Genomic DNA, 12,947 nt, shown 5'->3' with positions numbered 1-12,947 from the left:
ATTGTTCTTGTTTGCTTTCCATGGTTATGACCTAGTTTTTCTGTTTCCTGGTTTTGTGCTTTTTGGATTTCTGTATTGGATTTCTGTCTGCTACGTTAATTGCTGTTTTCTGCTCATTTGAACCCTGCCTGTTTCTGGTTTCTGCCTCTGCCTCCCATATTGGATTATTTGCTAATGTTCTCCATTAAAATCTACACATGGAGTCTTCGATGCCTGTCTCAGTGTATGTGTTACAAGAATAATGTTCTTCCAGCTCATGTACATCGATTTACTTTCAGAGATTTTGTGAATGCATAATATCTCTATTCCACTTCCAATGCTTTATTAAAATAGGTATTGTGCATGCATGAAACTTTAATACAAACATTATTTAATCTACAAACAAAGTCGTATCAGGACATTTATGAACACAGTGAGATGAGTTACAAAGCATCAGGTCATATATATAAAATATATAAAGAGAAAATTTGCAAAAGCAACATGAAATTTAAAAAGACAAAAAAAGGAAATAATTCATATTTCAATAACTCAGCTAACTTTACTTTCATCTTAACAACTTCATCAGTGAAGTTTTGTACATCAACAAGATTAACTTACTTTCTGTTAGAAAACAGTGACGGCCTTACAGACTTCACTCACGTTTCCAAAAACCAACCAAAAGCACTGAAGTGTAAGTATATGAGAAAAATAAAAATAAACATTATTGTTAAAATATGTAAATGAGCCACAAACATAAATTAATGTACTTTCAGTGGAATTAGTATATGAGTAACAGAAAAATCTGTATTTTAGACTCTCGTTTCTGACCTTATTTTTCTTGTACTTGTATAGCATGTATCCAGGTGAAAGTGCATTAATACAATTATATTTACTATGAATTATATATTTTTAAATGTTTTAAAATATGCCACATGTATATATACAGAATGAGTATAAAAAGAGTAAAAAATTGCATATAGGCTGTACTGCTGTGTACAGGAAGGGGATGAGTAGACTCTACTGCTGTGTACAGGAAGGGGATGAGTAGACTCTACTGCTGTGTACAGGAAGGGGATGAGTAGACTCTACTGCTGTGTACAGGAAGGGGATGAGTAGACTCTACTGCTGTGTACAGGAAGGGGATGAGTAGACTCTACTGCTGTGTACAGGAAGGGGATGAGTAGACTCTACTGCTGTGTACAGGAAGGGGATGAGTAGACTGTACTTTCTGAGGAAGATCAGATGCTTTAATGTTTGCAGTAAGATGTTGGAGATCTTCTACCAGTCTGATGTTGTGAGTGCTGTCTTCTTTGCAGCATTATGCTGGGGAGGCAGCATTAGAGCCGGAGAAGCAAGGAAGCTGAACACACTGATAAAGAAGACTGGCTCTGTACTGGGATGCTCCCTTAACTGTTTTGATTTGATCGTGGAAAAGAAGACACTAAACAAACTAATGTCCATCCTGGACAATGCATCACATCCCCTCCATGACTTATTGGTCAAACAGCTGCAGCAAGGACCGGTACAGGAGAATAGTTCATCACTGTACCAGGATGTTATTGTGTCTGTTCCTTAAATAAGTGCATTGGGCTTCTGTTGGTGGGATTCTGTTTACTGCACTGCTGTTAATCACTATATAATTACACTGATGCAGATTATTGTGGATGATCATATCTACTTTGCTGCATATCTCTTGTTAATAGTTGCACTGGTATACACTGTTATATTTATTCTATTTTTATTAATATTTATAATATTACAGATTACATTGTTATATTACTCTTGATAATTTCTTACTGCATATGCTATTCTTTTGCTGCTGCTGTAATGTGTGAATCTATCTATCTATCTATCTATCTATCTATCTATCTATCTATCTATCTATCTATCTATCTATCTATCTATCTATCTATCTATCTATCTATCTATCTATCTGTCTGTCTGTCTGTCTGTCTGTCTGTCTGTCTGTCTGTCTGTCTATCTATCTATCTATCTATAACTGACACATTTTTCATCATTTTTCCAAAGACTTTCCTTCTATCTGTTTGATAACTGTAGCTTCAACAGAACAGACACATGGCTCACTGCAAAAAGAAAAGAAAAAGATTATAATAAACAAGTTCATAAATATTTTTTCTGACATTGGTGTCACTATTAATGTCAGTATTTTGCATGTCCATAGTTAACTCTGTCATAACTGTTCAAGTAGACTGAAGTGATGGAAAATTATCTAGACAGCTTCCAAACAAACATGGATGAACTCTTACAGATTCTGTGAGCTGGGTTTTGTGTACATGGATACTGTAACTGCTAGAGAACAAAATCTACTTAAGGCACCATTTTAAAATCTTTCTTACTTCATGGTGTTTGGTTTGTTTTATTAATGCAGTATATGTCATGACACTTACCTCCATGTTGTCCTTCTTTACTGAGTTGATGGAATCATCAGTCACACTGGCCTTTCGAAGTAGAAATCAGATATCATGAATTAATCTCCTGAACTTCAGTTCAATTTAAATTATTACACAGAAAATGATCTAGATATGAAATAATACATAACTAAAATACATTAATTTAACATTTATGGAAGGAGTCTCCAGTGTTAGCACTGTGACATTTTCTGACATGGGAAAATTTTCATGACAGAGGACTTTATGCTCGGTAACAGGAGAGATAACAGATTTTGTATTATTCACTTTATGAGAAAAAAGTCTGGTGAGGGAATGACTGTTTATACTGTATGTGCTGTAACACAAATGATAACAGGATCTAAATTTCCATAACTAATCAACATATACATCAGTCATTATCAGTCCCTTGCCAAAACTACACTGACCCCTAGCTGCTTTTTAGATCTTTAAATTCTGGCATTTTTTTTGCTTCATTTATTATTCAGCATGTGGCATCTTAACAGTGTGTGATAAGTTTTTAATGATTAGTGCTAGAATACATCACTGACTTTTTAATAGGGTCTGTGATAGAACTGACTCCTCTGATCTAAATTGTAGCTTATCAGATACTTGGATGCAGATTGTTAATATAACAAATGATTAAATGTGCTGAAGACTGCAAGTGTTATTTGCTTATTTTGTTCTTAAATAAAGCCATGAAATGTCCCAGCATTAAAACACTATACCATTGTTCCTGTTTTTTGCCTTCTTTTTGTTTGAGACCTGTTTTAGTCTCTACAAGACACTTCTGTACTTTACTGTATAGAGTTAATCTATAGTTAAATCTCCTAATGTAAGAGGAAATGTCTGGAATGAAATAAAGCTACCTGTTCCACTCATGCACATCTCATTGTCATAGATAGTCACATCATCCATATTGGCATAGATAGCACTTTCTACAGAAAACAGAACAAGGCCTCAGAAAAATACAAAAAAAAAACTCAAAAAAGATCTTCGAAGAACAAATGTAGATATAAACAGTCATTGAGACAGTGTCTGACCAGCCTGAAGTGGTGTGTGTCCTGACTGAGAGTCTTCAGCTCCTGACCGGATCTGATTCTGATCTGATGTCTGATTGGTTTTCTGCTGCTTTTCTACAGAGAGAGAGATTCTACATCTGAACATTGTGTAAATAGTGACCAAAACATTTTATATTTCTATTTTACACAGGCCTGATTACAGCATAATAAACAGAGTGTGTACAAAAGGTCACTTGTACAATAGAAATAAAAAAACAAATATTAATTATGAATGTAATAACAATATGTATAACATTATATATAGTCTTTGGATTCAAATAGTATTCTTTATTTTATTAGAAATTTATATTTTCATTACACTGAATTTGCTCTTAACTTGCATTAGCACTTCTGTCATATTATTCTGCTTTTTCTTAAGATAGAATTTTGCTCTAAATATGACTTTATAGCATGTTATGGGTTTATAATAATATTGATGTGTAATATGACTAGATAGTATTTGTTACATTACAGTTAATATTTCTATATTTAGTATGTGTAAATACTTTTAATTTACTTCAGAGTCTACACTGTATTTAAACTGTTTCTTGCACTGTAATCAGGATGATATCTCACAGAATAATATTGACTTTATTCCTTTATAATAATGAAATATTCCAAATAAGATCTTTTCATCAACACTTTTAGTTATGAATTCATTCAAATAAACTTTAGTTATTGTCCATAATTATGTGATACATCAAAATGTGCTTTAATCCTTTAGAAATTCTGGTTATACTCTACATAACATAGCTAAATCAGTTATGAGACCTTTTTTTCTTTTGCAGAACCACAGCAGGATCATTAAGATCAGAATAGCGATGAACAAAAATCCCAAACCCACAACCAGTCCTACTGTTAAACCACTGGAACCTGAAACTGAAACAGAGGAGAGAAAAGGCAGCAATTAAACACAGAAACTCTGATATTAAAAAGTGAATTCAAATAAAAATAAATCAATAAAGTTTTTTCACATCTGACTGAGATCCAGCTTTGGGGTGACTCTCCTCTCTCTGGGTGTTTACAGTGGTAGAAACCTTCATCTGACTTTGAGACAGTTTGGATGATCATCTCTCCTGTACTCTGGTTCTGGAGAACTGATCCATCTTTATAGAAATCAGCTCGGACGTTTGAGGGATTTGGGTTGCGATATAAACAGCGTAGAGTCAGAGGATGTCCCTCAGTCACAGGATGGACAGGACTCTCCAGGATCACATCACCATCTAGAACACAGAAAATCACAAACAAGGAAATCCACACACTATGATGTGTCTGTAGATAATAAATAAAAGTGCTCTAATTTATCTGTATATAACGTAAAACTCTCTAAACCTGTGGAGTCTGCAGATATTTAATTCAAGTCTGCAGAAAACTGCCTACACTAGCTCATGAGAAAACATTCAACTGAATTATGGATTCATCAGTACAGATATATACTAATATAGAATATTGATTTGATTTCATGCTCATCTACTGATCCTAGTAAAACTAGTATCTACTACTAACACACATGTATTCATACTCAGAACATTTTTCTTTTCCTTTAACATTAAACACACTACATGAAGACTCACCATGCACTGTGATGTGGACAGGATTACTGTTTTCTCCAGATTCAGACTCACACCAGTAAACTCCAGTGTAGGATGTGGAGAGGAAGCTGATGTTACATGTAGATCCTGTAACTGATCCCCAGTGTGAACAATCTAACACTCTCTCACTGTGTGTGTATCGTCTCACTGTCCATCCAGTAGAGTTACTCTGGTCCTCACAGCTCAGTGAGAGAGAGTCATTAGTAAAGTGTTGAATTCTGCTGGGATTGATGATCAGAGAGACTGGAGGAGATTCACCTTAAACACAAAAAAGAGCCATGTAATACAAGACGAAAGAGGAAACATGCAATATAATGAGGCAAAACACGAAGAACTTAATTTCTTTTATTTTCCTATTTATTACCAAAAATATTTAACCAGTGACAAGGAGTGGAGAAATCACAAAATACAGGAGAACACAAGGAAAATCATGACAATAATCCTCTACTAGCACTTAGGACTCTTTAACTGCCTTATACATATGAATAAACAAATGTTGCATTAATCTGATCTTACATTCACACTTTTCTATTCTACACTTCAACACAACAGTTAATTTTCCTCACCAGTGATCCATAGTGGCTGTGGATTGCTGTACTGTGAGTGAAGGGCTGGTTCTCCTCTCTCTCCTCTGCACATATAAACTCCTGTGTGATTAAGAGCAGCAGGACTGAGAGTGTATTTGCCTCCAGATCCTCTGCTGCTGTCTGAGAGGAGCTCCACATACACGCTATAGCCACCATTATTATTTATTCCAGTTAAGCCGTCTCTGTAGGGAACAACTGTGTACCAGCTGAATGTCCAGTCTGTAGAGGAGTCTGTAACCTCACAGCTTAGAGTCACTGAGTCTCCTTCAGTCAGCCAGCTCTGTAGAGATACATTCAGTACTGCCCGTGGTCTTTCTGATATGCAGGAAAAACAAAATATTTCTTTTCTAGAGTTATTTAATACACAGTAAGAAGCTTTCCATGAATGTCTAACTGCATATTTTCAAGTGTTTCCAGAAATCCTCACACACTCACCTGATACAGTCAGTGTAACTAGAATCTGTCAGCAGTCACGATATCTTACAGAAACACTTTACAATTTTACACAGACCTGTATCACTACAAAAGACCAACTAAGAACTGAGTAATAATTATCAATACTAATTATGCTGAGTTACTGTACTTTCTATCCATTTAAAGTTACATTTATTGTTGAGGAATGTCTGCAAAATCAGTTCTTGTTCTCACTTACATTATAGCAGCTATAAACAGTCATATCATCAACAACCTATTTTTCTCACTCCTTTAATGCATCAATATATTCGTTGTTTGTTTTTGTTTATAAAATAAAATGTTTTTAAAATGCTGCAGTGGATGTAAATATATATTATATAATAAATATATATTATAAAGCAATATTTTCAATTATGACAATATCATTAAGCAATATGTAAAAGCATTACACCTCTAACAATCATGTAATCAACATAGAGGAAAAAATCATGACATACCTCTCACTGTAATCTTGACAGGATCACTGAACTCTGTGAAGTAGTAGTAGTTGTTGTTTATCCTGTTTGCCCGACACCGGTACTCTGTTTCTCCTGCATTATCGACTGTCACTTTAAGTGTGTTCTCTTGTTCACTGTTCAGATTCTGTAACTGATTATTTCTGTACCAGTGAAACTCCCATCCAGTCTCCTGCTGCAGCTCACAGCTCAGAGTGACGGTGTCTCCAGTGTAGACGGAGCTCTGAGGATTCACTCTCACAGTCGGTTTGGGTTTTGCTGTTGATCCCAAATGAAAAATTATTTGTACAGAAAATAAACAACTATCAAAAAAAATTGTACAAATTTCCAAGAGTTTCCAGCTGAAAAGAAAAATTATAATTATAATCACAGCATAGGGCAGGTTTTTTGAATTACAGTGAAGTTGTATTTAACCCTTAACACTTTATAACAATTTGTGAAAATATTTTCTTACATGTCTCACGCATTCACTTCTGGTTTTGGAGGAACTCTATATTGTGTATTTTTTCTTCTTTTAACATAGTTTAAGTAATAAAACACTCTGTCTAACACTGTTATAGACTTCCTGTTTCCCGATTATTTTTAACAGCATGTGCCAATGATTACAGTTTAATTATTTATTGAATGACACAGTGTAATTTTCATACATTTATATTTACAGTTACTGTTGTGAAATGCCTGCAAAACAAGTTAGTTCCTGTTTTTGTCACATTATGGGGCTGGAGGCAGGTACAAGTGTAAAAGTTCATTTATTTACAGAGAAAAAATAAACTATAAAAATGTGACAGAAACAAAGCAAAAACAAACACTAGATCATGGATGTGGAAGAATAAACACACATGGATAATATCAGTAATTTCTCTCCCCATAACACCCAGTTATGGAATTGTAGATATGCATTAAATAAGAACAAATATTTATTTTACCAAAGTAAATGCACTTTTTAGATAAAACTGGAAATATCTTATGAATATATCCCACAATCTAGTTTTCAAATGCCATACAATTTACGTCATAGTAATGTTCCTCATCTTCCAGAGCTTTTGGTGAATGAACCTGATCTCACTAGCCCAAATTTTCACAATACCATAATTATGAAGGCCTATGTCAAAGAGCTATATACTTTTTGAAACAACGGATGATTTATTATGATGTAGATTTGCCTGTACACTTTGAGAAGATTCACATTACTGGTTATTTCATAAATTTAGAAATCTCTGTGCTTTTGCAAAAAAATAAAAAATAAAAAATTGATTGTTGGCATTATTGTAAAAGATGACATAGCAATCAGTGTAATTGTTATTCTTTGAAGGTTTTTGTGGTTGTATTTTTTACACAAGAACATTTATTTTCTTCTTTTTGTAATAACACATAACAATAGTAATAATAGTAATAATATGTGTGGTTGAGAGTAGAAACTAGTTATAGAGTATATGAATTCAGTAGTTAATAATGTTAACATTGGTTAATACTAATAATAATCTTCTTCTTCTTTCGGCTTTTCCTTTCAGGGGTGGCCACAGTGAATCATCTCTCTCTACCTATTCCTATATTCTCCATCCTCAACACTTGCACCCACTAGCATCATATCCTCATTTATTACATCCATATACCTCCTCTTTGGCCTTCCTCTTTGCCTCCTGCCTGGAAGCTCCATGTCCAACATTCCCCTACCAATATACTCACTCTCCCTCCTCTGGACATGTCCAAACCATCTTAATCTGGCCTCCCTAACTTTGTCCCTCAAACATCCAGCATGAGCTGTCCCTCTGATGTACTCGTTCCTAATCCTGTCCAACCGTGTCACTCCCAAAGAGAACCTCAACATCTTCAGCTCTACTTCCTCCAGATCTGACTCCTGTCTCTTCCTCAGTGACACTGTCTCTAAACCATACAAAAGACCAGTCTCACCACTGTCTTGTACATCTTCCCCTTGATTCTTGCTGATATTTTTCTATCACACAGAACTCCCAACACCTTTCTCCACCCATTCCAAAATGGACAAATTTTCAAATGTTAACTGAAATGAACAACTTTAATTTTTGGTTTGTGTAATATTTTATATTTTCAATTACAGTAAATTCATGTTTAACACTTAAAACTGTTCTCACTTACATTACAGCAGATCTCAAATGAGAAATACTTTTAAACATATGTTTTTCAAGATTATTGTAAACAAACTGGAATAGCAAGGAATTACAATAATTAAGTAATATTTTTTCTAAACAAAACTATGATGAAAAGACAAAAAGTCATGACATACCTCTCACTGTAATCTTGACAGGATCACTGAGCTCTGTGTCATAGCTGTTGTGGTAATTTCTCCTGTTTGCCCAACACTTGTACTCTGTTTCTCCTACATTATCAACGGTCACTTTAAGTGTTTTCCTGTATTCACTGTTTAGATTCTCCAACTGTGTGTTATTTTTGTACCATTGAAACTTCCATCCAGTCTCCTGCTGCAGCTCACAGCTCAGAGTGACGGTGTCTCCAGTGTAGACGGAGCTCTGAGGATTCACTCTCACAGTCAGTTTGGGTTTTGCTGTTGGTATAAAATGATGAAGGAGTCAGAGCTGCTTTTCACTTTACAACAGATGTGTAAGGAACTACTGGGACAATTCACTGCCAGACCACCAGAGGGGATGCTAGCAGGTGGTTTGCTATTCCTTGTTGTATGCCTTGGATCTTTTTTTTGTTTAAAATCCCTGGCGCTCTTTGTGCAGAGCCCCGCCCCACCTCAGCTACTTAGACCACATCTCTGTAATGTTAATTCCAGCATACACATCGCTCATCGGATGCTCTAAACCAGTTCTGAAACAGGTGAAAACCTGGCCAGCAGGAGACACCTCTGCTCTTCCGGACTGTTTTGAGTGCTCTGACTAGCATATGTTCGGGGAGGCTGCAACCAATGGTGAGTCTATCAACTTGAAGGAGTACATGGCATCAGTGACCAGCTACATTGGCAAGTGCAGTAATGATATGACCAGCTCCAAGACCATCACCACACGCTCTAACCAGAAGCTGTAAATGACCACAAAGGTGTGTGCGCTACTGAACTCTAGAGACTCCGCCTTCAGAGCAGGGGAAAAGATGGCATTAAAAACAGCCTGGGCCAAACTGCCCCAAGCCATCAGAGAGTTGAAGTGCGCACACACCCAGAGAATCCATGGCCACTTCCAGGCACATGTGGCAGGGCACGCAGGCGATGACGAACTACATGACAGTGACGCCTCCCTCCCAGGAGCGCTGAATGACTTCTATGCTGGGTTTGAGGTACACAACAATGTAGCCATGAGGAAGACCATCCCTCCTCCCAATGACCAGGTGCTCCGCCTATCCACGGATGATGGGAGAACTCTGTGCAGAATTAAACCATGGAAGTCTGCAAGACCAGACAACATTTCTGGTAGAGTGCCTATGTGCCTCAGGACAACAATCATCATCCCCGTGCTGAAGAAGAAGAATGAAATGCTTTGAGAGGCTCATCATGAGGCACATTAAGACCTAGCTACTACCCTCACTGGACCCCATGCAGTTTGCATATAGCCCGAACTGCTCCACGGACAATACTATCACCACAACCCTCCATCTGCCCCTTACCTACCTGGACAATAAGAACACATACGTACAAATGATGTTCATAGATTTTAGTTCAGCATTCAGTACAATCATCCCTCAGCACCTAATTGGGAAGCTGAGCCTGCTGGGCCTGAACACTTCCCTCTGTAACTTGATCCTGGACTTTCTGACTGGGAGACCTCAGTCAGTCGAGATTGGGAACAGCATCTCCAGCACCACCACACTGAGCAGTGGGGCCCCTTCACTCTGCTCACTCTGCTCTGTTCACTCTGCTTACTCAAGACTGTGCAGCAATGCACAGCTCCAACCACATCATCAACTATACTGATGACATAGCCGTAGTGGGTCTCATCAGCAAAAATGAAAAGTCAGCATACAGAGAGGAGGTGCAACAACTAACAGCCTGGTGTAAAACCAACAACCTGTCTCTGAACATTGACAAAACACTATTTAGTTGCTGCTGTTGCTATTTTTGCACATTTCAAAATGTCACCAACCGCTGCTATACGTATATGTTTACAAGCATATATGCTTATAAGAACACACTTGTTTACAGTTCTTCTTCTATTTTACACATTTTTATCCTGTTTTGTGTTGTTTGTCTTGCACTGTTTGCACCAGGTTTCACACGTTGCACTTTATGTACTATAGCTAGGACAACTACATCTACTCTGTCTTTAGTGTAGTGTTATTGTTTTGTTTTGTAAATATATGTTATGTTGTTTTATGTTCAAATTCAAAATTCAAATTCAAATTTTATCTGTCACATTTGTCACATACATAACTGTACACATTATGATATGCAGTGAAATGGTTACATGACTATTTGCTTTGACCTTTGAAAAGGAAAAGGAATAAGCACTAAAAATGTAAAATATAAAATACGTAATATAAAATATAAAAAAACTACAATTATAAAATATAGAAAACTACAATTCACAGTAGGTAAATAAAACTAGAATATAATATAAATAAAATAAAAATATAAATATAAATAAAGTAAGGTAGGGTATCTGTGTATACAGAATATGTATATAAAATATAGAATATATATAAGAAATGTAAGATATGTAAAATGTAAACTGTATTACACTGTATTATACAGAACTATATAAAAATGTAAAATGTAAACAACTGTATTATACAGAACTATATAAAAATGTAAAATGTAAATAACTGTATTATACAGAACTATATAAAGTGAATGTGTGTGATAATGTGCAAGGTGCAGACAGCAGCAGTACTGGATGGTCATTTAGTGAAATAAGGTGATGAGATGATGAGAGCAGTGGTATGGTCCATCTTAAAGTGCAGATGTGCACAAGTCCTCTTTGTGTATAAACGGGACCAGAACGTCCTATATATTTGCCATATATGTTTATGTTTTATGTATTGTGTGTCACAATCCTGTAATGTGCAAATGTACGGTACAGTTTGGTGTGTTCCAAAATGTGTGTAGGAAGCATTGCAAGTCCAATCAGTTGAGTCCTGTGTGGAGTTCTGGTTGAGAGACCTCATCTGTCCTGCATGGTGCTGTTCCCGAACCAGGTGGTGATGTTTCCCATCTGGATGCTCTCTGTGGTGCAGGAGTAAAAGTTCCTAAGCACCTTAGCAGGCAGTCTAAAATCTCTCAAGCGTCTGAGGTGGAAGAGATGCTGCCGGGCCTTCTTCACCACAGTGTTGATGTGAAAGGACCATGACTATCAGCTCCTTAGTCTTGCTGACATTAAGGTCGAGGTTGTTCCTCTGGCACCAGTTCTCCAGAGTAGGCCATCTATCTCCTCCAGGTAGGCCATCTCATTGTTGTCAGAGATCAAACCGACCACAATGGTGTCGTCAGCAAACTTGATGATGTAGGTGGAGTTGGTAGTGGCCATGCAGTCATACGTATACAAAGAGTACAGCAGAACACAACCCTGAGGGGCTCCAGTGCTGAGGGTGAGTGAGGCTAAGACATGTATGCCCATCCTTACTGACTGTGGTCTGCCAGTTAGGAAATTGGGGATCCGACAAACAGCAGTCTAACATAATTCCCCTTTCTAGGGTCCAGGTGAGTGAGTGATGTGTGAAGGAGGTGGGAGATGGCATCATCGGTTGAGCGGTTCAGACGGTAGGCGAACTGTAGTGGATCCAGGGTATCTGGTAGTGAAGTGATGATGAAGTCTCTGACCAGCCGCTCAAAGCACTTCATCACTACTGAGGTCATGGCTACAGGGTGGTAGTCATAGAGGGAAACAGGATGGGGCTTCTTCGGGACAGGAACAATGATGGACTCTTTGAAGCACATGGGGCTTGCCGACTGAGTTAAGGAGAGGTTGAATTTGTCTGTGAACACTGGTGCTAGCTGGTCAGTGCAGGCTCTGGGGACTTGACCTGAGATTCCGTCTGGTCCTGCTGCTTTCCTGGTGTTCACTCTCCTGAAGGGTCTCCTCACGTCATGCTCGGAGATGATGAACACACTTCCGGTGTTGGCATCCTCTTCCTGTCTGCAGCTATTAGCATTAGCTGTAGCATTAGCATCGTTAGCTGCAGCCTCAAAGCGAGCGTAGAAGGTGTTCAGCTCATCTGCCAGAGACTCTTCTGCATTCATCATACCGGATGTTGGTGCTTTATAGTCTGTTATTGTCCTTAATCCCTGCCACAGGATCCTAGAGTCACTCTGTTGGAGCTGTGATTTTAGTTTCCTCCCACAGCGTTGCTTTGCCTCATTCACTGCTTTCCACACGTTGTATGACGCAGCCCTGTATGAGTCCATGTCACCCGACACAAGTTCCGCATTGTAGGCAGCGGTGCGAGATCTCAGAGCATCGTG

General features: G+C 37.5%; 1 protein-coding gene across 1 annotated transcript; it reads right to left on the bottom strand.

Annotated features, from left to right (window-relative positions):
- Positions 1-3,410: 3,410 nt before the first annotated feature.
- Positions 3,411-12,725, bottom strand: LOC131356303 (Fc receptor-like protein 5). The gene is made up of 10 exons (XM_058395205.1): positions 12,570-12,725; positions 12,333-12,434; positions 9,771-9,889; positions 9,609-9,673; positions 8,820-8,912; positions 5,607-5,942; positions 5,023-5,298; positions 4,414-4,671; positions 4,220-4,330; positions 3,411-3,523 (listed from the first exon to the last, which is right to left on the bottom strand). The coding sequence occupies exons 1-10, from the start codon at positions 12,723-12,725 to the stop codon at positions 3,411-3,413; spliced, it is 1,629 nt and encodes a 542-aa protein (XP_058251188.1).
- Positions 12,726-12,947: the final 222 nt, after the last annotated feature.

This window comes from Hemibagrus wyckioides, linkage group LG07, assembly GCF_019097595.1.
Source record: "Hemibagrus wyckioides isolate EC202008001 linkage group LG07, SWU_Hwy_1.0, whole genome shotgun sequence".
NCBI classification, from domain to species: domain Eukaryota; kingdom Metazoa; phylum Chordata; class Actinopteri; order Siluriformes; family Bagridae; genus Hemibagrus; species Hemibagrus wyckioides.
Note: the sequence above shows the minus strand (reverse complement) of the source record. Positions and strands in the feature narration are given on the sequence as shown.